Source organism: Coprinopsis cinerea, assembly GCF_000182895.1.
Source record: "Coprinopsis cinerea okayama7#130 chromosome 5 map unlocalized cont3.5, whole genome shotgun sequence".
Taxonomy (NCBI): Eukaryota; Fungi; Basidiomycota; class Agaricomycetes; order Agaricales; family Psathyrellaceae; genus Coprinopsis; species Coprinopsis cinerea.
In genome coordinates this window covers 3,315,851-3,343,729 of record NW_003307540.1, presented here as the reverse complement: position 1 = coordinate 3,343,729, position 27,879 = coordinate 3,315,851, and the positions used below count along the sequence as shown (strand labels likewise).

The 27,879-nt window shown below is 51.3% G+C and overlaps 7 protein-coding genes across 7 annotated transcripts; 4 read left to right on the top strand and 3 right to left on the bottom strand.

Annotated features, from left to right (window-relative positions):
• Positions 1–1,431: 1,431 nt before the first annotated feature.
• CC1G_10995 (hypothetical protein) lies at positions 1,432–2,677 on the top strand (the record flags this gene model as incomplete). The annotated part of the gene is made up of 6 exons (XM_001839221.2): positions 1,432–1,566; positions 1,608–1,941; positions 1,993–2,142; positions 2,198–2,338; positions 2,396–2,563; positions 2,616–2,677. 6 exons carry the CDS (start codon positions 1,432–1,434, stop codon positions 2,675–2,677), a joined length of 990 nt encoding a protein of 329 aa, XP_001839273.2.
• A 695-nt stretch (positions 2,678–3,372) lies between these two features.
• Positions 3,373–3,860, bottom strand: CC1G_10994 (hypothetical protein; the record flags this gene model as incomplete). The annotated part of the gene is made up of 3 exons (XM_001839220.2): positions 3,373–3,615; positions 3,671–3,714; positions 3,779–3,860. The coding sequence occupies 3 exons, from the start codon at positions 3,858–3,860 to the stop codon at positions 3,373–3,375; spliced, it is 369 nt and encodes a 122-aa protein (XP_001839272.2).
• Positions 3,861–5,810: 1,950 nt separating this feature from the next.
• Positions 5,811–8,089, bottom strand: CC1G_10993 (hypothetical protein; the record flags this gene model as incomplete). The annotated part of the gene is made up of 16 exons (XM_001839219.2): positions 7,996–8,089; positions 7,916–7,925; positions 7,807–7,826; positions 7,694–7,726; positions 7,524–7,620; positions 7,404–7,432; positions 7,310–7,340; positions 7,202–7,234; positions 7,047–7,123; positions 6,886–6,940; positions 6,699–6,797; positions 6,436–6,546; positions 6,310–6,350; positions 6,230–6,255; positions 5,967–6,159; positions 5,811–5,903 (listed from the first exon to the last, which is right to left on the bottom strand). The coding sequence occupies exons 1-16, from the start codon at positions 8,050–8,052 to the stop codon at positions 5,811–5,813; spliced, it is 1,005 nt and encodes a 334-aa protein (XP_001839271.2). The 5' UTR covers positions 8,053–8,089.
• Positions 8,090–11,107: 3,018 nt separating this feature from the next.
• On the top strand, positions 11,108–19,307 carry CC1G_10992 (chitin synthase 6; the record flags this gene model as incomplete). Its single annotated transcript, XM_001839218.2, has 14 exons — positions 11,108–11,478; positions 11,535–13,666; positions 13,739–13,900; positions 13,977–15,315; positions 15,446–15,605; positions 15,703–15,868; positions 15,971–16,143; positions 16,226–16,407; positions 16,472–16,691; positions 16,747–17,241; positions 17,402–17,491; positions 17,554–17,785; positions 17,848–18,538; positions 18,611–19,307. 14 exons carry the CDS (start codon positions 11,108–11,110, stop codon positions 18,711–18,713), a joined length of 6,516 nt encoding a protein of 2,171 aa, XP_001839270.2. The 3' UTR covers positions 18,714–19,307.
• Positions 19,308–19,907: 600 nt separating this feature from the next.
• Positions 19,908–21,403, top strand: CC1G_10991 (hypothetical protein; the record flags this gene model as incomplete). Its single annotated transcript, XM_001839217.2, has 13 exons — positions 19,908–20,004; positions 20,063–20,082; positions 20,151–20,183; positions 20,242–20,338; positions 20,392–20,423; positions 20,485–20,515; positions 20,589–20,621; positions 20,678–20,754; positions 20,806–20,863; positions 20,929–21,039; positions 21,101–21,211; positions 21,269–21,306; positions 21,362–21,403. 13 exons carry the CDS (start codon positions 19,908–19,910, stop codon positions 21,401–21,403), a joined length of 780 nt encoding a protein of 259 aa, XP_001839269.2.
• Positions 21,404–22,547: 1,144 nt separating this feature from the next.
• CC1G_10990 (hypothetical protein) lies at positions 22,548–25,089 on the top strand (the record flags this gene model as incomplete). Its single annotated transcript, XM_001839216.2, has 14 exons — positions 22,548–22,679; positions 22,915–22,950; positions 23,063–23,095; positions 23,167–23,263; positions 23,317–23,345; positions 23,398–23,428; positions 23,581–23,657; positions 23,719–23,773; positions 23,834–23,932; positions 24,124–24,152; positions 24,262–24,287; positions 24,541–24,603; positions 24,878–24,967; positions 25,035–25,089. The coding sequence occupies 14 exons, from the start codon at positions 22,548–22,550 to the stop codon at positions 25,087–25,089; spliced, it is 852 nt and encodes a 283-aa protein (XP_001839268.2).
• Positions 25,090–25,524: 435 nt separating this feature from the next.
• On the bottom strand, positions 25,525–27,122 carry CC1G_10989 (hypothetical protein; the record flags this gene model as incomplete). The annotated part of the gene is made up of 12 exons (XM_001839215.2): positions 25,525–25,587; positions 25,659–25,795; positions 25,854–26,063; positions 26,135–26,189; positions 26,245–26,321; positions 26,371–26,403; positions 26,458–26,488; positions 26,544–26,572; positions 26,650–26,746; positions 26,802–26,834; positions 26,886–26,987; positions 27,054–27,122. The coding sequence occupies 12 exons, from the start codon at positions 27,120–27,122 to the stop codon at positions 25,525–25,527; spliced, it is 936 nt and encodes a 311-aa protein (XP_001839267.2).
• Positions 27,123–27,879: the final 757 nt, after the last annotated feature.

Genomic DNA, 27,879 nt, shown 5'->3' with positions numbered 1-27,879 from the left:
CATCGTACTTTGACTTTAATAATAAATTTGTCCGCGTGTGTTCAATGTCATAAGAAAGCCTCGGACTGCGTACTATTGGTCGCAACAGCAAAACAGATGTGCTCCCTACAACCGCGGGCCTAAACGAGTCGGGACGCCGACAAAACGGTTAAGCGCCCACCGCTTTGACCGGGCCGCTTCGGCTTTTATCGGAGCGGAGATGACGCACCAGAGGGGGCTGCGGAAGACGCCGGCGCCTGCTCTCGCCTTGCTTCCTTCCTCCTCGTTCATTTCGAAGTATTTCTTGGTGCCAGAATCATGACTTCAAAGCTGGATACATATTCAGAATCTGCTCATCATACACACCACTGCTGCTTTGGGCTACGCAACATTCGGAAAAGGTGGCACTGGAATTTGAATCCCATCTCTCTGGTGGCCTCTGTTACCCGAGGTTAGCTGCCAATGCAGCTCCCCGTTGGTGCTTCAGACCGGGCCTGGTGCATCTCGGTTCGCCGTCAAGGATGATACCGCTATCAACTCCAGCTAGCGGACTGGGAGAAGAGCAGCGAACTATCCTGGCCTTGTCGAGTTTGGACAGACCTCGTTCATTAGCTTTCAGGGGACCATGATCGTCGCTCGCCCAGGGGGCGCATCATTGACGCTCGCGGTTTATGTCAGGTACGCGGACGCTCGTACCCCTGGAGACCTAAATTAACGCCAAAAATCTACCAGGTCCATTGGAGTTCCAGGCTCTCTTCATGCGAAGGAGAGGCGGTAGCTCAGACAGCTTTGGACGACACGAAGGCCCTCGGGATATAGGAAAATGCGTCGCCAGCACAGGAGCGGAGACAGAATATGGGGCTCACTCTGCGCTATCGGACGCCTTCGCTTCAATCGTCCAGTCGCACTGGCCCCTTGCTTGCCCCCCTCTGGCAACATTTTCATTTTGAGAGTGGCTCAAATGAAAAATACCTACTGTTCCTGAAACGCCCACACCCACAATGCCGCTTAAACTAGTTTTGAGCTTCGCCACTGAAGGTTCGTAAAGGCACGATTCGGCGGTGAGTTACGCTGTAGAGGGCCTACTGTTACACGGTGTTGACTCGTCTTTAATGGCTGCCACAGAGGCCATCGGCTGAAGCTAAAGGTGAGTCCACACATAGCTGCGACATGACATGGACTATATCCCTGACCTATCGTCTCCACATTCACAGTCCTGAGTCCATCATCCATTAAGGTATTCGCCAATGAAGATCATGCCACCCTCCAGGCACGTCCCTTGGGCCGCATATTAGAACGCTACGTCGGATGCTGGTCGATTGGTTCCAGCTCGATGCGTTAAGTTGCCGATGGTAGCCGGACGTGTTTAAAGGCCGGAGGAGGTGCTCCAGAAACGACCAGGCCACTGTCCTCTGTACCCTCTTCCCTTCTACTTTCTGACGCATCTTCGCCATGGCCAAACTCGCTAGGCTCGCTTTCTATCTGGTGGCCTTCATGGCTGCTTCGCCTTTCACCGTCGCCGTTCCTACTGGGTCGCCCACGACCACTGATCTCACGACGACTGCTGAACCCACCACCACCGAGCCTGTCGCTACTACCACCACGACCCTCTCACCACCACCACCGAGGAGCCAGCCACGACGACTGAGGATCCCCTGACTACGACAACTGCGACTACGACCACCGAAGCTCCTGCTCCTACCGAGACCTCCCCCGAGGACGACGGCGACCCAGTCCTTGCTGGCTCGATCGATCGCGACTGCCTCACTGGTGAAGAGTACGAAGGTGTTGCGCAGGGATGGAACATCACCCTCGGTGGTGTGCCATCCTACTACACTCGACCTTCGCTCGCCTGGCGATTGGCCAATCCAGGTCCCCCCAGGGTCCTCCTGTTCTACTCGGACGTCTACAGTGTGTTCTTCATGAACAACATCTTGCACATGGATTGGTTCGCTTCTCAAGGTGCGTTTCTTCATTTGATATTTTTTGAATTTGTCCTTACACTCTGCATAGGTTACTGGGTGTTCGGTCTCGACTACTTCCTCGGAGATCCCGCGCAGAACCAACAACAGCCATACGACGTCGAGGCATGGGTCGCGTTTGCCAAGGCTCGTGCCGACCCACTCGTCCTCGTCTGGAACGCTGCCGTCCGAACTCTCTTCCGTGAGTCCTCGTCTCTCCATTCTCTTGCTTCAATCATCTAATACTGCTGCTTTAGCCACCGGTACTAAGTATGTCGCTGTTGGCTACTGTTTCGGCGCTCCCTACTCGATGGAGGCTGGTGCCACCACTGAGGTCGTCGCTGCCGCCTTCGCTCAACCCGCTCTGCTGACTGAGAGTCACTTCTACAACATCACTCGTAAGTGGCCGCTATCCCGTTTCTTTCTTGCCTAGTATACTCACGATCGCGTCCCAGAACCCCTCTTCATGTCCTGCGCCGAGATCGACATGACCTTCCCCACCGCCTCCCGCAACCGCGCCATGGACATCCTCTCGGAAATTGAGGCCGTTCATCACCTCCAAGTCTTTGGTGGAACTGAACACGGTTTTGCCACTCGTGCTGACCTCACCGACCCTGCTGATGGTATGTACTACACCTGTATTTCAGTTAACATGTTCTGATGAATTCTGTCTAGTCTGGGCCAAGGAGACCTCTGCGAACAGCATCCTCGGCTGGTTCGATCGCTTCACTGCCTAAATGAAGCTTAAGCGCCCAAATTCACCATATACCCTCATTTCATAATCGATACTTCACGTATAATCCTCGTTGATACCATGTAGCGCCTAAGTACTTCGGCCACAAATAATAACTCTGTTACCCGATGTTCAACTTCGACGGAAAACGTCCTCCATCGTCTGGTTCGAAGCGCTGTACAGCAATTGCCGCAGGCTAATGAGTCATGACCGATGGGACTCATCGCCATTGCTCGCACGTTGCGTGTATGACTGACGTTGAACCATCATGTAACCATGGTTCAGATCTCAGACTTCATTCGACCCGAGACCTCAAATATCACCACACTCTTCATCTCCGTACATCAGTGGTAAGGGAGTCAGCGCTGCTCCGATGAATGTAACGAGCAGAAAGAATATCTGTAGGAATGGCGCGATGATCCTGTTTGGTTATTCGGGAAAAGATAAGTCAGAGACGATGCCAATAATAAACAAGACTGGATTAAAGCGCGGATACCGTGGTCCAAAGGCGTAAGCCAGCAGGACGGCTTGTACTCCAAACGGTCGGGAAAACGCAGTGAAGTTATGGCACGTACAGGTAGAGGACTCACCAAGCTAGAAAGAATGAACAGAAAGGAAATAATGACCCTTTCTTGTCTCGGAAATCCTCTACACTTTCCGAGCTCAGGTAGAGGATGACAGGGGGGAGGGCTGTGATCGTTATGGGTGGGTAGAGCCTAAAATCATAAATATCATATACAGGTGAGTCTGCGGCCGAAGCGAGGGGCTGGAGATCCGGAAGAGACTCAAGGACCCGTACCAAAGAAGGTGGTTCAACCTAGAACCGGCAACGAATGTGACCGCGAGGAGGAAGTGGAAGATGGATCCAGAGACGATGCCAGCTATCCCTGCTTTCTTCAGAGTCGCGTCCGCATCCTGGCGAAGGCTTGATGCAACTAGAAGCTGGTAAGGCCATAAGAGAGTCAGAGTTGAATGGAGGTATTGGATTAAGACGCACCGAGAAGAGGTGGGTCCAATACCATGCGATGTAGGCCACCCATCCTGCCAGTGTTTGTAACAAATTCAGTCCCCGGTTGAGCACGAGGAACGGTCATCAAATGCTCACTGAACCGTCGTCGCCATTCTGAGCGCGGTGGGCCATACCACGCACGATCGATGAATCTCTGGTGCTCCTGAGGCGTAGACATAGGAGAAAATCAGAGACGGCAAGTATTTGACAATGGCTGTAACACTGGGTGATTCACGGGGGGCGTGCTGGCTTGTTTCGTGCCTCTTGTTACTCGGTGTTCTTCGAGCCTGTTGTCGCGCGAATCGGGACCTACGGTGGACGACAATCCACGTAAGTAGCAACAGCGTCTCCGCTTTATGTATCCTTCAGTTATAATTAGCTTCGAGCCTGCCACCTCAATGCTGTGGTGACAGGTCGGCTTCTTGGCACTGATGAATGAGAGACTCGGATGGTCAGCGGATGCAGCGAGCGATGAGGCACCCACAATACCCTTCACGGGTGGAAAAATCGATCCTCCCACCGGTAGACGTCTAGGCCGTGACCGCCTCTTCCCACACCGGGGTACATACAGTATTCCTCATATTCCAGCTGAAACACGGACAACAGGACAGCCGCCTTACAGACCAAGAAGAACTTACGGCTGGCTAGGCGATAGCTTCACAGGTGGACCATGCCCCAGATATCGATATCATACATTATTGGACTTGCACTCCTCGTCTCCATACATCAGTACTACAGGTTTAGGACCCAGTGCGATTATGAACGCCACGAATCGGTTTCCTATTTCCTTGACGCGAGCTCCGATGAGCTTAGGGAGGGCTGCGATGAGCACGACAAGCAGAAAGGATATCACTGCAAAAGGAGCGAAGGCCCTGTTAGGTTTGGAAACGTCAGTTTTACAGAGTCCAACGTCACATTCAATTGACCAGTACGGAGGAACTCACCAAGATATAAAGATTGCACAGAATGGGAGGACCGACCCTTTCGCATCTCGGACGCCTTGTACACTTTCCGCGCGGAGGTAGAGGATGAGCGGAGGGAGGGAGGTGATCGTCACACAGCTGTAGACCCTGGTACCACATACGTCCAAAAACAAGAGTAAGTAGTCTGTGGACTGAAGAACGAGACGACGGAGGTAGAACTTTGAACAGGGAAAACACGAACTTCCATATATGTTTCAACTTCAAACTGGAAAAGAGGATCAAGTGGAAGAGGCATACACAGACGATACACGCTTTCCCTGCTTTCTCCATCTTTGGGTCTGTATCCTTCGAAAGACGGGTTCCGATTACGAACTGTCGGCCAAGGAGAGGGGGATAGGTTAGTGCGAGGGACAGTGGTGGACGCCCCGGGTGGGTTGAGGGTCTCGAAGAGGGCGTACCGATGCAATCTGGGCCGCATACCATGCGAGGTGCATCAACCCTAGTATTACTGCGAGCACCAGGAACAGCAGGCGGAAACGAGCCACCGGAATGCTCAGTACGGACACAAGAATGGTGAATCGATGAACATACTCACAGAGCAATAGTTGCCCACCCAAGCCCCTTGCACCATCCCAGACGTCGCCGAAGAAACACATAGCAGCGCAGCCTCAGGCAGGGAACCTAGTAGGCAAGGCTGCACGTATCGTTATCGTGTCGTGTCAGGCAGGTATTTGAGGAGTGGCTCGGGACCGTTGCGGAATGTCGGTCTGGTGTGCTCCGAGCCCTCCACGTCGTTATCCGTCGGTTTGGGTCGAAGGGTGGTTAGTACGCTGTCGTTGAATTGCGCAGTTGTTCGCTACTGTCGACAGTCGTCCATGGAGCGCTAATAGCAGTATCAGGTCACACCCTTGGTGCCCGTCATAAAGGAAAGAGAAACAGGACAGCGTCGAACAGCCTCCAGTCGTTCCTGAGGTCGGTCTTTGTAAAAGCTTCACGATGTGTACCTGAACTATGCAGTGACTGATCGGGTTCTTGGCGCTCGAGTTGATGGTCAGCGGATGTGCCCATAGCGAACGGTGACCGGTGAGGCGCCCACAGTAAGTCCCCTTCTCGAGTACAAATGGATACTTGATGTATGTAAGTGATAGAAAACATCGACGATCCTCCCAGTAGACCCCCTCTAACCCCCATTCTTCTGTTACAGATTACAAAACAATCCCCTTCTTCCCTCCCTGAACTTCTACAACCCCTCCATGGACATTCCCCGTCTCCATCTCCATAGTCTCGCTCATCCGAGTCTGAAAATACGAATTTCTCGTATCACTAAACCATGTATTCGTATCGTTAAACCGTGTACTCACGTCGTTAAACCGCGTACTCGTATCACCAAACCTGTACCGCGACCTCGAAGCAAAATGGATGGACGAGTCGACGGCTGTGAGACTCGTCCCCCTAGATTCGGAGCTCACTCCATAATCCACTTCTTTGGCTGATGTGCTGCGGAGGTGGAGGACGAGGCGGGTGAAGAGGATGTGGATGAATACGCCTTTGGGTCTGTGCGACGGTTCGTTAGTAATTAGATCTGGAGTGCTGGGGGTATTTTTGAAGGAGGGGATGTGCTTACTGGCCGAGAACGAATTTGAGTGTGTCCTGAACGAGACGAGGGTTATGAAAAATAGTTCTTGATATCAGAGGCAGACATACCGGTGCTCTGTACGCAATAATCGTAGTCGCGATAGAAAGCACTAGGCAACGAAGGAACAGTTAATGGAAGCTCCTCTTCATCCGTGGCCACGAGAGAATTTGCCGAAATGGAAGGTTGGAACTTACATACGATCCCATACATATACAGCAACCCATCCCTCAAGAGAGCGTTCAGCACCGCGCTCTTCATCTCGCGGTATTTGCGCCAGACGATCCAGAGCGTGATTAAGACGAGCACTGCGAGGGTCAGAAATAGGGAGTTAGAATCGAGAAAGAAGATGACGGGCTTAGAGTCGAGCAGGAACACGGGTTTAGGATCGAGCATGAAGATGGGCTTCAGAACCAGGGAAGATGGGCGAAGACTCGAAGGAAAGTCAGGAGACACGCACAGTTCTCAGTGGCGATCGCAACGTTATACGTTGCCCCGGCGTAGTCGTTGTTCAGTTTGAACGGGACGCAGTGGAAGCCTTGGTACGGTAGCGTAATATCTGTGTACATGAACCCATATGCATCCACCCGGTGGTGGGCATCCTAAGATCAGACTAGCAGACCTTTGGGAGAGAGGGGGGAACGTACATTCCATGCTCTTGAAGAAGAGTCCTTGGAGTGTTGCGCAAGCTGCTGCGAAGCCCTTTCATAACCATGCGCCGAAGGAATTTCAAGTTGCAGTTCGTTAAGTTGCAGTTCGTTAAGTTGTTGAATGTAGAAGAAGGCGATGGAGGTGGAGATGGGCTTACGATGTACTGAACGAACAGGAAGATCCCCATCCACTTGTTGCGTTGCGAGAGGGCGTAGACTTGGAGGTATATTACCACTGCAAATGGAGAAAATAAAATCGTAAACAGAGGTTTGAGGGCTTGGTGAGAGAGGAGGAGGAGGAGTGTATACGTACCTTCGGCTAGGAATGAGTGGAAGAGGCCTAGGACTGGCGTTATTGGCCATGGTAGGCGTCGATGTGAGGAGTTGATGCGGTGTATGGAGGGGAGGGGAAGGTACGTACCGGTGGATACTATAAAGTAGGAGTGGCATTCCTACATGATTTGCTCAGTTTGAATAGGGAGGCTGGGACGATTTGGAGTAGTTGGTTGACGTACCTTGGCAGTCAACTCGAGCGAATGGAGGTCTATTCAGTATATACTCCAGAGTCAGTTTTCGGATAATCGTCTTTCTACTCCCTGCCGTCGTCGCCATTATTGAGGCAAACTCGAACTTACACGCTGAAGTAAATGCTGCGTGGATCGGGAAGACGATTCGGGCGAGGAGGAAGACGGATTTGACGAGGCCCCAGTTTGACTTCCAGATCAACTCCACCTTCAAGTGTTCGTATTCGATTCAGATACGTTAACCTCTTTAATCCGCGCTCGTTGAAGTGCGGGGAAGGTACCTCGAGAGGGAGGGCGGCGATGTAGTCGTATGCCTGTTCGTGTTAGCCATGTGGAAGGATTTGATTAGTTCTTTCGAGGCCGGAGGATGGAAGGTTGAGGTTGGAGTGCGCACCCAGATTGAGATCACGCCCACTATGTATCACAAGCAACCAACACAGCGCAACGCCCTCGAAAGTCAACAACTTCTTCCACTTAAGTTCGAGAAAGGCAGGGGGACCTACACGCAATGGACTAGCACACACAATCCGCGAGTCAGCCTCAGCGCAATAAATCCAGATAAGGTTGTGAAATCCTGACGTACGTTGGTTAATCTTGCATGTTCGATGGCCTGGATGGGGTGGCCTTGTGAAGGATCCATGCGTTTGGACGCTGAGGAAAGAAGGGAGGAATGGAAGGGGAGGGGAGGGAGGAGAGGAGTGTTCTTCTGGTTTCGGCCTCAGGAAGTATTATAGTATATGTAACCCTGTATTGAGTTTACGTGAAAGCGCCGGGTGATCTCGTCTAAAGGGGCGGGGGAAGTAGAGTATGGTTTGATTTGATATTTAGAATATCAGTAGATTAGGTAGGTAATAGGTAGTTAGACGGTTTGTTTTGATTGTTGATACGCATGTATGTCCAAATAGACTGCTTCTGTGGGCATCAAAGTTGGAAAAAATGTGGGTATCGAACCTTTCAAGAAGGGAGTTCATTGTCTGGAAGAAGCTCAAGGATGATAAGGATGGGGATGACGGGGGTTATTCGTTCCAATGGAGTCATGTATGTTTCGAAACAGCGCCCAAGAACCTACAGCCTTACTTACATACTTAACAAAACCCCAACTTGAAATTGCGAGTTTGTTGATCAGATGGCTTCGTTACGTATGTAGAAGGTGTGGGGCTCCAACGGCTTGAGACGCGAAGCTCGAAGCTCGATGCGCGTGGTCAGGTTCCGTCATGTCCGCCATAGCTGTGCTATGTTACTCGGTGTAGGGCGAGGGGTAGGTACTTAACGGCCTTACCTGGAGATAAGCCTTACTAGAGATGAGCGTTACTCGAGAGAAAGAGGGGTAGAGGATAGGGAACTCGAAGAGATTCAAGGTGAAGGTTTCGCAGCAGGGAGGTTCAGGCTTGATGGAGGGAAGATAGAGATGTGATCCGAAGGCGGATAAGGTTCACGACGTTACTAAGTTGGTTCACTCACTTTAAGTACTGGAACGAAGTCAGCCTCGAGATCACGTCCCATGGCTTGTGTGTTACGATCAAGTCTATGCGCTCGCTCTAAGCCTTTATGGGTATCACTAACTTTCCTAACTCGATAACTGATGTGTCGACGTAAATTGAACTTACTACAATCAGCCATAGAAAGCCTTGGTGCCGCGAACAGGTTTCCGCCACAGTACTTAAGTTGCTCAATGATCCAATAAGTACCACCCGACAAATCAATTATCAAGATCGATTCCTCAGAGTCCCCCAGCGTCCGTCTCGGCGGCTATGTCGGTTGAGAATCGGATGATTCCAGAGGGTGATAGGAAGACTTAGACTTACAGTGGAGGAGCTCTTAATAGTTACTTATTTATCATCTTTGAAGGGCGTCCCTCGTCCAACTTCCTGTCGCAATGTCGCACTTCTTTCTATGCAGTACATAAATAAGTAGGAGTAGAGATTTGAAGCTGGAGCTTCATGATAGTGGAGGCCATGGCGCAACAAGGACTCTCGACTCACTCGGAAGCGGATCGAGGATTCCTCGAAGTGATGTTGTGCGTGGGGCGTGGGTGCCCGGTGAATCATGATGCCATGGGCGCTTATCCCGGATTTATTATTTTCGTATATACTCTCCCGGATCCGAGTCGTGGTGTGCGGTGCGCCTGGCAGACGGACAGACAGACTCGGACGTCTTCGCCAGCTTCATTTCATCACCTTCACCAGACTCAGGCTGGATTACGTTCGCTATGACTCGTTGTGTGCTGGGCCCAGGTTGGAGGGTGTATCGCGATCAGGGATCAGGCGTTTGCTCTAAATGTTAGACCTTCAAAGCTTCAAGGTATGTTGAGTTACCGAGTTATAGCGAGGCTGGATTCGCCCTTCAGTCCTGGCTGGCTGCTTGGTTGGTTGGTAGGAGATTGACAATGATATCGCGCATGGGAGGGATTACACTTGGGTCGATAAACCCTCATACCCTGACATTCGCTATGGGAAGTAGGGAGCCAGACTGGTGGGTGTATATATCATTATGTATCGTCAGAAGAGCGTATCGTTATGTACCGTCAGAAGACTTGGAGCTGGCCCTGGGGGTTGAGAGGAAGTCCCGAGGATCCTAAGTACAGGCATGGTTTGGAGGAGGATTAAGTATTCGAGAAAAACAACAATACCAATGCTCGATATTCGAGAACCACACCCGTACAGTAATAACCGAGGCGAGACATTCATAAGTAAACAACCCTCATCGAGACGGCTGTCAGACAGCTGACAATCCAATATACTAGCTGCTTATCGTCGTTGGTCGAGTTCTTGTTCCTTGTTCCTTTTAGAGATCGAGCTTTTATATCACGCATATGGTACGTTATTTTCGTAGTCAGAATACTTACGAACTTCCAAGTACGTACTTACTTAGAGTTGCAGAACGAGAGCTGGAACTTGCCCAAGTGAAACGGCAAGCTACTCGGTTCCGACGGCAATCACACTTTGCTTCCTAAAATAACCTGATGATCAGCCAAGCCGCCAAGCCGAGTCCCGACTCCCGACAGAGAACAACCTATGCCGGCCGTTCGTTCCAAAAAAACCGTGTGAAAGCACGTGCTGAGGGCTGGGCATCAATGCAAGCTGGCTGGCTGGCCGGTCTGGGTTCACACACGGGGTGGTTGACGACAAGGCCTTTGCTCTTTCATCGATTCATTCACCCTACCTTCTCTATCTCACCTTTCCTTTTCCCCACCTCCTTTCTTTCCGTTTCCTTCGACGACGGTCCTGTGTTTGGTACCAGGGCATTAGGCGAAGAAGACACCACCACTGGGGGAGTACTAGAACTTTCTTTTCCTTCCCATTCGAGATTGAAGAAAGGGCCCGGAGAGCGACGGTCGACGTTGCGCAGAGACTGGTGACGAAAAGACCCCGACGAGGGTGATTTCGTTGGGTTGCTTCTTTCTGTCCTCTTCTTCGAGGTTCTGTGTGCTACGTCACCACCACTGCGACGAGCATCGACTACCAGCCCGACGACCGACTAGCAGCGTCGCCAGCGGGGCGGACGTTGTTTACCGCCACCGACCGACGGACTACCGACTACGGAGTACCACCGACCGACTACCGACTACGCACTACCAAACACCGCGCCAGCCAAAAAAAAAACCTGCGGGCTTCATTCACCGTTCAACCATCTATCGCCACAACTTATTTTCAGCCATCTAATAGACTACAACAACAACTCGGACGACAACCACGATGTCATCAGCACAAACAACACAAGCAGTCGCCTCGGGCGACCTCCTCGACCTCGTCTCGAGCTCGCCGAGCGCAACGATCTACCCAACCGACGACGCCCTCCTGAGTGTCCTCCAAACCCGCTTCCGCTCGGACCTGCCTTATACCCGTGTGGGGAGCCACCACCTTGTCGTTGTGAACCCCTGGAAGAGTCTGGGGAGTAGTAGCGATGAGAGTCAGAGGGAGTATGCGGAGAGGGGGTGGAGGGATACCAGTGGGGAGGGTGTCGGGGGTGTGGGTGTGAGAGGTGTACAGCCGCATGTGTATGAGGTTGCGACTCGGATGTATTTGTTGATGAGGAGGAAGAAGGAGGCGCAGGGTGTTTTGGCTAGGTGCGTTGTATTCTTTTTTCTATTATTTTTGAGGGGAGGCTAATATGGGAATACAGGGGAATAACGGCATCTGGCAAATCGACCTCGCTCCGTCTTCTGACGAACCAACTCCTGCTTCTGTCCGCCCACTCCAAAAAGGAGATCGCATTGGCCAACCAGATCAAGGCGACGCTGACCATCCTCGATGCATTCGGGAACGCCAAATCGCTGATGAACCCCAACGCATCCCTGCACTCCCGATTCGTCTCTCTCCATTTCTCGCCATCCAAGGGCCGGATCGCCGGTGCCCGCATCCTCACATTCGGCCTCGACAAGTCCCGCGTCGTCAAGCTCGACAAGGAGGAACGCACGTACCATATCTTTTACCAGTTCCTCAACGGCGCCACCTCGGCCGAGCGGGACACATTCGGGCTCGAAGATGTGTCCGAGTACCGCCTCTTAGCGTCGAGCGGGTGCTACAGGTTACCTGCTGGCCCCTTCTCGGACGATGCGACGGCGATGACCGAGACCCGCGCGGCGCTGGCGACGATGGGCTTCAAACCCAAGCATCTGCAGAGCATTTTCACGATTCTCACCGCCATCCTCCTGTTCAGCAACCTCACCTTCCAGTTCTCGCACGAGATGCCCGATTCTCAGGCGACTATCCCCAATCAGGCGCTGTTGGTGCAGATTGCGAGGCTTTTGGGTGTGGGGGAGGAGGAGTTGGGTAATGTTCTGACTACGAGGACGAGGTATGCGAAGAAGAAGGAGGTGTTTAGTGTGCTGTTGGATGAGAAGGGGAGTGAGGCGCAGAGGGACAGATGTGTCAAGGATCTGTATGCGATTTTGGTCATGTATGTGGCGGAGAGTTGTAACCATCGTTTGGCCCCGCCGTCCTCCACCAACGCCAACGCTTCCGACTCGCCTGTCGACGCACTAGCCAACCTCGCCTCGACGATCCCGATCTTCTACCTCGACCAGCCTGGATACCAGACCCGCTCGCCGTCGGGTACGACTTCGATGTCTCTGACGGGTGCGATGCCCCTCGTCTCGCCCTTTGCCTCCAACGCTTTTGAAGAGTTTATCGTCAATTTTGCGGATGAGATGGTCAACTCGTTCATTTCGAAGCACGTTTATGACGATAGTGTCGGGTTCAATACCTTCCTCAAGGACGACGGGCTTGTCCTACCTGAAGTCCAACCCGGCATGGCGGGCAAGGATAGTGCTGGCGTCGTTGAGGTGTTTAGGGGTCCTGGATGTGGAGTGCTCGCGGGCAATGGGGTGTGGGGCGGGACGGCCGTTGTCAGTTCCAGCGGGAAGAAGTTGGGTGGTCTCGTCGGCGTCCTAGCGCGCGCTTCGAACAACTGGAAGAGCGGGAAGAGTGGCGGAGGTGTCGGGGAGGAGAAGGAGCGGGAGGGCGAAGTGGTCAGGGAGATGAGGGATGAAGTTTCGTCTTCCAAGTATGCTTCGAATGTCTTTGCGATCGACGAGAGTGCCTCGCCGTTTGCCGATTCCCCGTCCTCGACTTCACCCAAACTCCGTGCCCCGACTGCGTTTACGATCTCGCATTCGATGAACTCGCATTCGACTTCATACTCTGCGTCAAACTTTGTGTCGACCAACGCGGATTTGATGGATCCTGCGTTCCTTTCGTTGTTGAGAGGATCGAGTGATGGGTTTATTAGAAAGTTGATGAGTGGGCCGGGGGTTAGTGCGGAGAGGCATGTGAAGGATGAGGGGGTTGTTGTGGTTGGACAGGTGGGCAGTGCGGGTGTGGGGGATGTTGGGGGTGTTGTTGCTCTCCCCTCTTCTCTTTACGCACATTCGGCTTCGATCAAGGAGAAGATCAACGGCTCGCCTCAGGAGGACGAGACTGGTGGAGGGTTGGGAGATTTTTTGACACCGGGAGCTGGGAAACGCGATCAGGCGCGGAAGGAAGTTGAGATGTTTGTACAGGAGAGAACCCTGGGTGTTGGACGTACGAGGTTGGATTCGGGTAAGACGTACCCGCTTGTTACGCAGATGAGTTGGGTTGTTGGAGAGGTTTTGGATGTGTTCTCTTCTGTTGTGCAGCCGGGTGTTGGGAGGGATGGGGGGAGGAGGTTGGAGGGTGTTGAGGGGTTGCTTGAAGGGAAGGACAGTGGGGTGGGAGAGGAGGGGGGATTGTTGGGTGGACTTGGGGAGGATGGGAAGAGTCCGTTTGATGATGGTGCGTCGGCGTCTTTTTCTTTTTCTTTCCTTCACTCGGCCTGGGATGCTGATGAGGGTTCTTTGGATGTAGCGCCTCAAGCCACGTCAGGAGTGTCGGGAGCAGGAACCCATATCCCCTCGCCTGGTTCGAGGTTGTTCGTGCTCACCCATATTAGGCCTAACGATTCTGGTACCCCGAATTCGTTTGATAAGAGGAGGGTGAGGAATCAGGTTGGGTTGGGTGGGTTGAGTGGTGAGTTTTTGTTCTTTTTCCTTGAATCGTTCGATCGATGTCTGACTGACGCCTTTTCGCCTTTTCCCCGCCTCAGGCCTCATTCAACGCACGTTCAAGAATGACTGGTCGATCGGTATCCCCGCCTCCGCCTTTTGCGACCGCTACGTCACGCGTATGCGCGGTAGCGTGCCGGAGCGCATCAACCAGTGTATCCGGGCTGAAGGATGGAAGGAGGGTGTGGATGTGCATATTTCCTCTTCGGACGACCATGGTCGGGTTTGGCTCACCTATGATGCGTGGAAGGTTGTTGAGGATCGGGTCCGGGCGGCTGAGAAGGATGCGGCGAGGTTTGGTGCGGGTGCTGCTACGACTGTTGAAGGAGGGGAGGGGGATGAGGAGGATGGGGATGTGGATGGGGATGCGATGACGGATTGGACGCATGGGACTGGGGCTGTTGGTGCTGGCGGGATGTTGACGATTCCGAGCTCGAGTTATGGGGCGTATGGGAATGGGGGCTTGGCGGAGAGCAATGATAATCTTTTGCTTCCGAGGTCGGCTGGTGGGGGAGGGGGTGCGGGGTATGGGAGTGGAGGTGGTGGTGCTGGGTATGGCAGTGGAGGCTTGAAGAGTCCTGGGTTCCCGCCTGAGTACCCTGGTTCGCCGTCGGGTATGGATTCGAAGGAGGAGATGTCTGCGGGTGGTGGGGGTGGTGGAGGCTCACCTGGGGGGGACATCAAAGTGAAAGAAGCCTCGAACGCGGTTGAAGAAGTTCCGACATCCTCGACTCGACGGTGGTGGCTCCGCATCGTCTGGCTCACCACATTCTGGATGCCCTCCTTCCTCCTGCACCGGATCGGACGAATGAAGCGTCCCGACGTTCGACTCGCCTGGCGTGAAAAGTTTACGATCTTTTGGTTGATCGTTCTTTTCAACGCGTTGGTCATATTCTTTATTGTGATGTTTGGGAGGTTGTTGTGTCCCGAGTATGATCGAGCGTGGAGTTTGGATGAGGTTGCTACGCATCAGGGGGAGGATGATTATTATGTTACGATTCAAGGGTGGGTTTATGATTTGACGGATTTTATTCGTGCGGATCATGCCAAGATGCCCAACCTGCGATCCAACACGCCCGAGAACAAGGAAGCCCTCGCTGGTCAAGATCTCACTTACTACTTCCCCCCACCACTCGTCCTCGCCTGCCCGCATCTCGTGGACGACGATACCCTCTTTTTGACGAGGAAGAATTGGACGGTGTTGGTTGAGACTGCTAGGCATGAGAGTGGGAGGCTTGCGAGGGGTGGGAGTGAGGGGTTGGAGGATCCGGAGTGGTATGTGAACAAGTTTGTGAGGAAGATGAGGGAGTTTAGGAAGGGACCGCTTGTTTGGGATCGGAAGCTTGTTAGGGAGTGGGCGAGGGATGAGAATATGGAGAAGTGAGTGCGATGTTTTTTGGTTTTTGGTTTTGTTGACTTTGAGATTCGTCGTTTCGTCTTTTTCTTCGGCTTTTTTCTGTCCTCCTGGTTGAAATACTCGATACTGACGCATTCTACTTACGACGTGTAGGATCTGGTCGATCTACGAAGACAAGTTGTACGATTTGACGGATTACGTGCATACGCTCGACCTCAATCAGAATGCGGGCCCGTACAAGTTTTTGAATGATGATATTGTGGATGTGTTCCGGAGGGGTGCGGGGGATGATATTACTGAGAATTTGAACAAGGTGTGTTTTTTGTTCGTGAATCGTAATGCGTGGTTCCGCCATTGGTCCTACCCCTCTGCCGACCCCGCAACACCGCTGACGAACCTCTCCTTTGCAGCTCTTCACCCAACTCTCGAAAGCCGAACGCGACGTGAACATGAACTGTCTGACCAATGCGTTCTACATGGGCGAGACTGATTTCCGGAAGACGGCGCGTTGTCAGGCTTCGAATTATTTGTTGATTATTGCTTCGGTGATTTTGATGAGTAGTATGGGGTTGAAGTGTGAGTGGTTTTTGGTTTTCTGGCTTCTCTTTTTCTTACTCGTGGTTTTGCATCGATGTCCCGGACTCGTCGCTGACGCTCCTCGTCCTCGTTCCTTTCTAGTCCTCGCTGCCCTGCAACTCGGATCCAAGCGTTCACCCGAACTTCAAGACAAGTTCGTTCTGTGCCAAGTGCCATGTTACACTGAAGGCGAAGATTCGTTGCGACGTACGATTGATTCGCTTGCTGCTTTGAATTATGATGATAAGCGCAAGTTGATTTTCATTATTTGCGATGTGAGTACTTGATCATTCGCTGGGAGTTGAGGACCGGTGTTTTTGAAACGAGGATGGCGCTGACGGTGATATTGGGGAATAGGGCAACATTATTGGAAGCGGCAACGATCGGACGACGCCTCGGATTGTGCTCGACATTCTTGGTGTGGACCCGAGCGTTGATCCTGAGCCTTTGCTGTTCAAGAGTGTTGGCGAGGGTAGTCGGGCGCTGAACTATGGAAAGGTTTACAGTGGGTTGTACGAGTTTGAGGGTCATGTTGTTCCGTGAGTACTAAGTAGTCACCTGCCATACGTCGCGAACCGGTGACTGACGATTCGTCGCTACTAGGTACATGGTCGTCGTCAAGGTCGGCAAGCCGACTGAGCGCTCCAAGCCTGGCAATCGTGGCAAGCGAGACTCGCAGATCTTGTTGATGCAGTACCTCAATCGTGTCCATTTCGATTCGCCTATGAACCCGCTCGAGTTGGAGATTTATCACCAGATGAGGAACGTTATTGGAATCGATCCTGCGTTCTACGAGTATATCTTCACCATTGATGCCGATACGGTACGTTTCATCCTTTTTGGTGCGAGGGAGGTGCGATGCTGATGGGGTGGTGTAGACTGTTACCCCCGACTCGCTCAATAGGCTCGTTGCTTCCAGCGCGGACGATTCTTCGATCATCGGTATCTGTGGCGAGACCAAGTTGGCGAACGAAGAAACGTCGTGGTGGACCATGATCCAGGTGTACGAGTACTACATCTCTCACCACCTCTCCAAGGCCTTCGAATCGCTCTTTGGCTCCGTCACCTGTCTTCCCGGTTGTTTCTCGCTCTACCGTATCCGTACCGCCGACAAGGGACGCCCGATCATCATCTCGAACCGTATCATCGAGGAGTACGCCGAACCCAACGTCGACACGCTGCACAAAAAGAACTTGTTCAGTCTCGGAGAGGATCGTTTCTTGACGACGTTGTTGATGAAGCATTTCCCGAGTTTCAAGACCAAGTTTTGTCCGGATGCTGTGGCGCATACGATGGCTCCTGAGAGCTGGCGTGTGTTGTTCTCGCAGCGTCGACGGTGGATCAACTCTACTGTTCATAACCTTTGTGAACTGGTGATTTTGCCCGAGTTGTTTGGGTTCTGTTGTTTCTCGATGAGGTTCTTTGTGTTTATTGATTTGTTGAGTACGATTATTCTTCCGGCGACGGTTGTTTATGTGAGTGTTTCCTTGGGGTTTTGGGAGTTTGGATGGGTGCTGATCGGTTTTGGGATAGCTCGTTTACTTGATTATCGTGGTTGCGACGAGGGCGTCTGCGTTCCCCAAGATTGCGATTATCATGTTGAGTATCGTGTACGGTCTCCAGGTGCGTTCATTCCTCTCCTCTCTCGTCGGTGCACGACTGACGCCGTTCGACCCTTGTTGTAGGCGATCATCTTCATCATCAAGCGCGAGTTCATGCTTATCGGTTGGATGGTGGTCTACATCCTCTCGTACCCCGTCTACTCGTTCTTCCTCCCTGTCTATTCGTTCTGGTGCATGGACGAGTTCAGCTGGGGTAACACTCGTGTTGTGGTTGGTGAAGGCAAGGAGAAGAAGGTGCTCATGAATGAGGATGACAAGTTTGATGAGTCGATGATTCCGCTCAAGAAGTTCAGTGGTGCGTAATGTGTTTTTGCTTGGACGGTGCGGAGGATGCTGATGGATGGATGCGTTTGACAGAATACGAAGCTGAAGCTTGGGACACTGCATCCCGTCGTTCGGACGATACTGGCTACCAATCCCGCTCCAAGCACCACGCCCCTCCCCGATCGCGCAACGAGTCTCCTCGCGGAAGTGTGTACGGCCACGGTTCGGACTATTACCGCGACGGCAACCCGCTCAACAACAACTCGAACCCCAACCTTCGACTCCCTCACCTCACCGGTAATGGAAGCCAGCACTCGCACAGCGGCTACTCGCTCTCGCAGTACCAGAATGCGGCTCCGATGTCGACGTTTGGTGGGCCTCAGCTTCCGTTTATGCCGTTTGGTGGGACGGGGAGTGTGGCGGGTAGTGATTATGGTGGGCCGACTGCGGGTGGAATGATGATGCCTGGTATGATGGGGTACCAGAATACGGGGAGTGTGTATGGTATGCCTGCGATGATGACGGGAGGGACTGCGCCGCGGAATACGATGATGTCTACTGGGTTTGGGATGGGAGGTGGGATGTTTGGTAGTGGTGGTGGTGGGGTTAGTCAGGATGGAGTGATGATGGGAGGAGGTGCGAGGCCGATGTCGACGTTTTCGATGGCGACGAGTGTGAATCCGTTTGCTGGCCCGAGTATGAATCCGAACCCGACGGACGAGGAGTTGTTTAGTGCGTTGAGGACGTACTTGAGTACGCAGGATTTGATGAGTGTTACCAAAAAGTGAGTGCACTTTTTTTTGTTTTTGTTTGTGGTTTGTAGGGCGGAGAGCTGATGTGTTTTTGGTGATGTTAGGACGACGAGAGAAGCTATTGCGGCCAAGTTCCCCAAGGCTGATTTGACGAGCAAGAAGGATTTCTTGAACCAGTCGATTGATAGGATTCTTTCCGAGTCGTGATTGGTTTGAGGATGTCCCTTGTCGTCGTTGACTCGTTTTTTTTTTTCTTCTCTCTGCTACTACTATTACCACTGCATCTCGCATACATTTCATATACGTGCATCCATATGGACATTGGGATTTATCTTATACCGACTCTTTTTTTTTGATACGATACGGCACACTCCCTTTCTTCCTTCTTCATTACCTTTTTTTTCATTGCATCGATATGTCTGTCTCTCCTTATCTTGTCTTCTTTTTCTCAAGTACTCCATTGCTCGCATAATATCTCGTCATGACCCTCTTTTTCACTCCTCTCTCTTTTTGATTGGACGTTGTTTCGCCCTGTGGACGCGCACTGGACTCTTGATAATTGTGATGCGGTTTCATTTTTGGTGTCTGTCGCTCGTTTTTCATCCTGTTTTACTCGTACTAGTAGTATTATCCGCTCTCCCTCCCTCCCTTTAGATGGCGATGGACTCGTTAATCGTCCTTTCCTTTTTCTTCTTTCATCACTCTCGATCCGTCTCTCTCTCGTCTCTACTAGTAGTCATGACCTGGCATTTTTCATACATACATACGTTACGGTACATCAGAATTCAAGTTTTGTTCCATCATCCAGTCCAGGAGAACGATGAGAGCAGTTGGGCATTGGGAATGGAAGGGTTTGGGGGGATGGAGCGGTTGTGGTAGACTCGGGAGTCGGGGTGCGTGGGTGCGTATCATGTTGGTGGGTATGGGTGTTATGGGCCACGGCCCGGGATAGTGGGTCCATGGGCGCTTATCCGCCAGGGTGCGCAGGCTCTCGGGGTTATTGGGTCTCCGGTCGACTGTGTTACGAGATGCAGGGACAGCAATGAATGGGTGTCGTTCCGGTCTGGCAGATGTCTAATGGATAGTCACCTTTTGCAGCCATATTCGTTTCGGTGCCAGCGCTGGGGGGTGGCGTGCTCTGCCCAATGCCTTTTGAGCGTCTTATTCTCCGAGAGTCTAGGACCGGTTGTTCGACTGTATCCTGGGGCAAATCTGCTTTTTTATCAGTTCATCAGTTTGTTCATGTTCTCAGAACAGAATGGATTAGCACCGCCCTGTGGGTTTCGTGTATATAGCTCTTGAGTGGGTCCTTGGTCGCCCGTTCCCTGGCACTGGAGGCTAAAGCGCCAACCCATCGGAGGTCCTGACACGACGCTTTTTCTATGTCTGACTCTAATTTTAATGCGATTCGAATCGCTTATTACAGGCAATATGGGGTTGAGTTATATGACTAGCTCGAGTGCTGGTATGCTCATGTTCTATTCGCAGTACATCAAAGGTAAGAGGCTTCTCGTCACTCGTTTGGTGATGGACGGATGCTTCTATTTGCCGCATAGCTGGTTGTATCACAGCACTGGTAAGTCTCGGTCTTTGATTGTTTTCATCAGGGTCGGGCTGATTGCCAGAGATAACCCGTGTTATCAGCTTGTTGATTATCTCGAAACGATACCTCTCGAAGTGCGTCTGAAGCCCCGCCGCCTTTAAATTAGAGCGACCAGCTCATCTGGGGTCAAAGATACGATACATTTGGTATGGGAAGAAGACATTGGTCACGACAGTGTACTTTTTGGCTCGATATACTGTCTTCCTGAGCTACGTTTTCGGGGCTCTGCGTGGGTCCCAGCTCCTCCATTGTGTTTCTTGGGCGACGCCAACTCGATTTCAGACACGCTGAAGTGGGCGAACATTCCGGTTGAGGTAAGTGTTTCGTCAACTATAGGGCCATAAAGCAGACCTTGCTCACTATGGTGGTGACTAGAGATGCTTCCTCACGTATATCCTTACGTCCGGTAAGTTCGAAGATATAGAAGTGTACATTGTGAATGGGGGGGTATGACGCATCTTACCCTTCTGTCCCTTTAGTGACGCATATGGTGAACTCGGCGTTTTGCGAAGGTTCGTTTCATCCGCTTATCGTCTATTCATTCTAACGTCACTTCCCAAATTACTAGGCCTGCTCTATGCTCAGGTTTACGCCTTTTCGGGGGGTAAACGCTTGATGGGTGTATACCTGCTGTTCCAATTCATCGTAAGTCGTATTCGACTTCGAGGTATGCTCATTTCAAGCTGATCGCGCTAGGCCCTCCACTGTGCCAAGTTCGCCCTTCAAACACGGTACTCGATTCGCGTCGGGGCATGTAAGTAGAGCGTAACCTTTACACATAAGTGACCAATTGACAGCTATTCCCCATTCACGGAAAAGTCGAAATTCTGGATCTAACAGAGGACGTTCACTGCATAGCTATAACGCCTAGTCAGGACGCTTCCTCTCATCTGGGAGGAGTCTTCATCGCCCAAACTGTCGGCCTGTACGGTACGCTGCAGAGCGTCTGTCCTCCGATAGTTCTAAATTCATCTTTTCATTCTCTCCGCAGTTCTCATCGCGATCACACTATGGATTCATCGTTTTGGTTACCGCGATTTGAAAAGTGCTCTGCTGACCGTGTTGATTCGGAACGGAATGATCTACTTCGTTACTGTTACTGGTAAGCCAGGTTCTTCAGATGTATTTTGCGCCCTCCGCGCTTACCAATACCCAACAGCCCTCTCTTCGCTAGCGATTGCCTTCAGCTACGTCTCGGTGCGTTGAGCGGTATTCTCTCGTCAGTGCAGTGAGTTTACAGAACGTATTACAGAAAGGGGCCAATATATTCCTTGCACCGTATGTTCTCGGTTAACGGACTCGATCTCTCTCCGGCTCAATTTTACACTCAAAATTACACAGGATTATAGGAATCTCCGCGCCTATCCTAGGGACGAGGTTTATTTTACACTTACGCGATCAGGCGAGGAGGAACCAGGTGGTGGATGCGGAGAAATGGTACGAATACGAACCAGAAACAAATGTCTTGGATTCAATGCAATTCTCGAATGAGACCAGACATACGACCACCACGGGGTAGGGTCCCCTCCTTGGTCGGATTTTCACTCTTTTGATTGGACGTTGTTTCGCCCTGTGGACGCGCACTGGACTCTTGATAATTGTGATGCGGTTTCATTTTTGGTGTCTGTCGCTCGTTTTTCATCCTGTTTTACTCGTACTAGTAGTATTATCCGCTCTCCCTCCCTCCCTTTAGATGGCGATGGACTCGTTAATCGTCCTTTCCTTTTTCTTCTTTCATCACTCTCGCTCGATCCGTCTCTCTCTCGTCTCTACTAGTAGTCATGACCTGGCATTTCATACATACGTACGGTACATCAGAATTCAAGTTTCATTTCATCATCCAGTCCATCTGTTTTGAGTTTTTTGGGAATCAATTATCAGATCGATGAGGTTGAGAGAACCATAAGAGCGGTTGGGCATTGGGAATGGAAGGGGTCTCGGAGTCGGGGCGGATTGTGGGTCCATGCGAGCTGGGCGCTGAGCGCTTAAGTGCCCGCCTGGGGTGCGCAGGCTCTCGGGATTATTGGGTCTCCGGTCGTGTCCTGGACTCATGCACTTCTGGAATTAGACGAGATATACTTCCACCACGGGGTAGAGTCCTCCCTGCGATTATTCGGCTAGCCTTGATCAAGATCGTGCGGATCAGCGGACAGTGCTGGGGAGCGCCAGCATGGAGGCACAGGAGGCGAGGGTAGGGACTGTCTCTGGCCTGGTTAATATAGCTTACAATATGGTCTTCACTCCGAGTAGATAAGATGATATCACCATCTGCCAACTACACCGTGCTTCTCGTGACAGCGAACGGTCTCCAATCATTCCACGGTCTCATCTCAGTTTCTGTCAACGGATTGGAACGACAGAACCTGATTTTCTACGGAAAGCCCATGTGGGAACGGAGTACACGTAACTTGGCATCAGCCTATTCTACAAGTTCTTCAATGGGCGGTCTCCTGGAACCTGCCAGAGTGCGTCTACAATGCGGCGAGAAGTTCTGGCCTCTTCTCGGACAACTTCAATATCACAACCGGGTACAGTGTATCCGCTTTAATGACTTTGAGGTTGATCAATGGGTAGGTCAACCAGCGATATAATTTACGGGGTTCACGGCGTTACGTAGCTGGGTAAGCTGCTATATCATAGGGTCATTTCATTGAGCGATATCGACAGTGAACAGTGGCCCGCCTTTGCTTCCCTCGTATGGATCCAGGACAGACTCTAATACAGGCCCTCGAGCACGCAAGGCTCAGTAACGTGAGTTACGTTGGTGATATTCAACTTCTGCGTTAACAATGCCAAAGTCTATAGCCAGTAAGAGGTCGAAAGGGTCTCGTTCTTGACACGGTACGCTAAACGTGCATTGTGAATAGTTGGGGTGGTTGCCATATGGGTCAGTCAGGGCCTGAATTAGTGGGGGTGTATGGTCGAATGAAGAACTAACCGACATTGCCCACAGTTGTATGACTGGCTGTCCGCACTTCCACTCGAGGTGGGTTGTCAGGAGTGCCCGACAATCGAGTTCCGCGCCACGCTCACAAACTCATATTGATTTCATCGTAGGTGGAGCACATTTGGAAGTCGAGATGGGGTCTCGTAAAATCCATATTCATCTTCGGTCGAGTGTTATTCCCACTTCATTCCATCTCCACATTGATATGTAAGCTCTCATCTCGACGTTCTCACTGAACACCAGTCACAAACGATATACAGATGCCCATTCTCCGGTCCTGACGAAAGCGGTGCGACAGTCATGACCCAGCGTACACAGTAACAGCCCTAACAGTCTTTTAGGAGTGTCACAGTGTATTCGCCGTTGGAAGCAGTACGTTCGCAATCTCTGGGCAAAGGTCGGGGATCTTTACTCATTCTGTGGAATTCGGGTTGCAGTTTCGGGCGTTGCTCACTCTTTTCTGGCGGAAGGTCGGTGCATAAGGCAACCTATTTCCCTCTGATACTGATGTTCCCTTCCTGAAGCCGTTATATACCTTCAAGTCTATGCGTTGTCACAGGGAAATCGGTGGATGGGTATATTCTTGGGCATTCAATTCGTGGTAAGCTTTCCTCCGACAACTAAGCGCGAACTGGGAGAAGGGTACGCTAACTCTCACCAAGGCCTTTGCTATCGCTGTTGCAATCTTGCAGGCTCTCTTCTTCAAGAGCATGGCATGTGAGAAAACGTCCCTCGTTCCCCTCCGTTAACATTGAACACGGCTTTCTCGATGCCTAGACATGGTGTTGCCTTTCGAGGGTTTCCATTGTATCCCTTTCAAGTTCCACAACGGACTTGCAACCGCCACCTACAACGCTGCTATCGCTACTGAAAGTGGTGAGTAGATTTACGCTTCTTCTAGCCGTACGCCGTGATAACTCCCTTGTGATAGTGATAGTCCTGATAACGTTCTGGATTGTATACCGGAAGTATGGTCATTCTAGGAGCAGAATGCTACAAGTTCTGTTGAGAGATGGATTGCTTTACATGCATGGGATCGTCTGTAAGTTCAAGTCTATCTGTGCCAGAAGTTGCCAACCAAGAGATTCTCTTCGACGTCAGTGCTATCGACCGCTAATACAATTATTGCTTATCGAGCGCCGGTATGTTCGAGCACAGCTAAACTTTGGACGGCCTCACCTCACTGACGACCATGACAAACGTAGGATACTCTGAAGTTTATCTTGGGCCAGTACGTATCCTTTACCCACCAAACTTTGGAATGTCCTCCAGCTCAACCATGTACAGACCTAAAGGAGTGTTCACCCACATTCTTTTCACGCGTCTCATCCTCCATTTACGAAGCAAAGCGGCAAAAGATGTTGAGTTGGGCCACTCTGGAGCGCGAGGCGCCAACATGATCTCAATCGGTTCCAACATGCAATTCGCCTCACACTCCAGTAGATTCCAAAATTCACATCTTCACAGTCACTCCTCGGGAACAGCAGGTACATGGAACTTCGGGACTTACGACGAGGACAAGGGGATACAGCTCTAGAGGATGATCTGTGAGCTGAGATGCGGGAATATACATGTAACTTGGACAACACACACTGAGCGATGCTGTAGAATAGCTTCAGTCAATGTATAATGAATCGAGTGGATCCGGGATATGAAAATCGACTGAATTGGCGTTGAAGCTGAGGCCTAAGAGGGAGAAAATGAGAAGAGCAGGTACCGAACTAGAGAGTGAATGCGGATTCAGAGGAATATTCAATGCAAGTGCTGCACAGAAAACCCGCTGAGTACACATAGTCAAGAAGGCGGACTAATCGACTCCAGCTTTGCTATCTTGAACCTCTTCTGCCTCGAACGTAATGAAGTCGTTATGGTCCAGTCTGCGATGGGTATTGCCGACCTACAATACCCCATGTAAGTGAAAACGAGGACACGTTGCCAGGAGGCTCACCCGGCGGTCAGCAATGACGGCCGCTATTAGATCGCAATTAGATTTCGAAAGCGTAGATACGCCGAAAAGAGAATACAGTATATAATCCATTGGTATAAGCAGGATGAATAGTATGAGATGCTGTGAAACGGGCGGTAAATGAGTACGCAAGAGGTCTGCGAACGGCCGCGATAGTCGAAGATCAAACACCGCGACAATTCAAGTCCCCAAGAGTAGTTTCCTATTTCCTCAACCGGCAATCGAGTAACCCTACGAAAATCTCTGCTGTTATTGGCGATGTCGTCGGACGAAATGGAGAATTTCGCTGCAGAGTCGTCCCACTCCGCTTCAGATTGTCAACTTCCGGAAGATTCATTATAGTAGTACGGCTTCCGACTCCTCAGAATTACCAGTAGTAGTGTACATGTCCCCCGTCTCTACCTCTCTCGTCGCAAATCGTATCTCGCCAAGTTCGTGGTGGGTGCGACTAGTACGCCAACCAGTAATTTCCCCACCGTCTTCACCCCTCACGACGGAGCCATTATTGGCTCGGAGATGAAGGATGAGGCGACACAAGATAATATTGGCCAGCGCTGCCTTTGGACTGTCAATAGGCGGGTCGTGTCAGTCATATTTAGAGCAATGCAGTGGCCGTTCAGATCAGATAGTACGCACACTCCAAGGATCCATCTGACTGTAATCTGGTCGAGACAGGTCAATGTTAATCCAAACCATGTTAGGCAGAGAGCCAGAAACTGGGAAGGTACGCACTGGAGCCTCATACACGATTATCGTGCATGCTATACAGAACACTAAAAGAATCGAAGAATCAGCGCTAGCTTCGCTTCACGACATTCAGGATAAACTCACAAACAGTCCCGTACATATAAATAAGTCCGTCCCTGAGAAGGGCCGTAACCAGCCGGCTTTTGGTATAGCGGTACTTGTAGAATGTTAGCCAGAGGGTGATTAGGACGAGAACAGTCCAAGGCGCGATGGATACTGCGTAGGGTGCACCCACGAGATCCATATCGATGTTTTCGGGAGTACATCGAAGGCCTGGAAATTGAGTGGTCGTATCTGGAAACAAAGAAATTAACGAGCCGTGGCCGCCATTGATCATGAGGGAAGAGATTCAGAAACTAGCGTACGCCTTGTACCCTTGCTGAGGAATGCTAGGAGGATGGTGTTGGTACCATTGGCGACCTTATGCGAGTTAGTGCTGGTAGGTAGGCGAATGATGGAAGGAAGGGAGACTTACGACGTATTGGGCCTTGAGGTACGTTCCTACCCAGCTGCTCCTCTTTGCGAAGATGTATACTTGTAGATACATTATCACTGTAGGAGCTCAGAATGAGCCTTGTCGAGAACTTGGACCCGCATTTACCTTCGCATAGCAAAGCTTCAAGAAACCCCGTCCCTAGTCAGTGGCAACCTTTAGATAAAAACACCTGAAGCCTAGCACAAAGCATACATAGCGCAATTCCAAAGGCGATGTCACATTCCTTGAATGGTCCAGTCAGCCTACGGCGTGGTGCACCAACGATGCGGGATTCTTACCTTTGCTGTGATGTAAGGCGCTTGATTGTCTAGCAGAGCATGATTGCCAAATTCGACGGTCAGATCCAGCGCCAGCCATATGAAAGAGCATTGATAAGGCACTCACGTACGAGCGTAAATGCAAAATGGATCGGATTGGCGGCTCGAGCTAGCACGTACACGATCTTCACCAAGCTCCACTGCGACCTCCATACCAAATCGACCTTTGAGACCAATACTCGTTAGTGGGTGTCGAAACATAGTTCAACGTGGGCGCACTTCTTCCGGTAATGTCATTAGGTAGTCGAAGACCTAATTAGAGCTGTTCCAGCTACCATCGCTATGAGATGTATTGCCACACACCCAAACTGCCATCGAACCAACTGTTTGTTGACATATGACCAGACCGACGTCAGATTTCCCGTTAGCTGCGATGGAGGGTGGTGTGGACTTGCCAGCTATACTCTTGTTCAAACGAAGTTAGCTTTCGCGCTCATAGGAGCGTCATAACATGATGGTAGAAGAACATACATCCGAAATTCTCTTGTCCCGGATCGCTCTATAGAGCTCATTGAGAGCGGCCTCTGCCTCTGCGGTCATCCCTGCGCGTCGTTGATTTACAGGGTCTCAGGTGAGCGGCGGGTGCCAGGGGGTGCCAGGTGGGGGGAAGGGAAGCCAGTAAGTCACAGGTGGGCCATAACCAAGTTCCAACACAATAGAGCTGGCGAGCGGGCTGAGGAGTGCGAACAGCCTACCCCCGGCCCTCGGTGTCAGTTACCAAAGCCGCTGCTGGAAAGAAACATTTCAAGTCTCAAGATTGCGCCCATCGCTGATACTGTCACTCACCAGGACATCGTTTTCCCTGCCCTTTCGGTTTGATGTTGATATCTATCAATCTTTTTCAACTCCGTTGCGTACGAGCCTATGAGGACACGCCATTCGCTGATGGCGGGTGATGGCACTGATGGGCGCGATTTTTCCTCCTCGTTCGGTTTCACTTGTTCCCCTTCGTTTTCTTTCGTTTAAAGTACATATCCATACTCAGAGTTGCGGAAAACACCTATATACCAAATTTCATGGCGATCGGAGGAGTGGAAGGCGGCCAAACCGAAAAGGTGGTGAAACCGAAGTCCTGGTGAGGGACAGTATGTATCAGCGCTCATCCCGATCATCATCATCCGCCCGGCAAATTCACCGTGAAACTACTCACCTACAATGCCGGGGATTTCGGGTACCGGTTGAACCACAGTCTTCCACGGTCTGCTGGACTCAAGTCCTTAACATACGAGGTGCTGGAGATAGAAACGCTCTCGCTTACAGAAAGCTCCGTACATCACCATCCCAATACAAGGAGGCC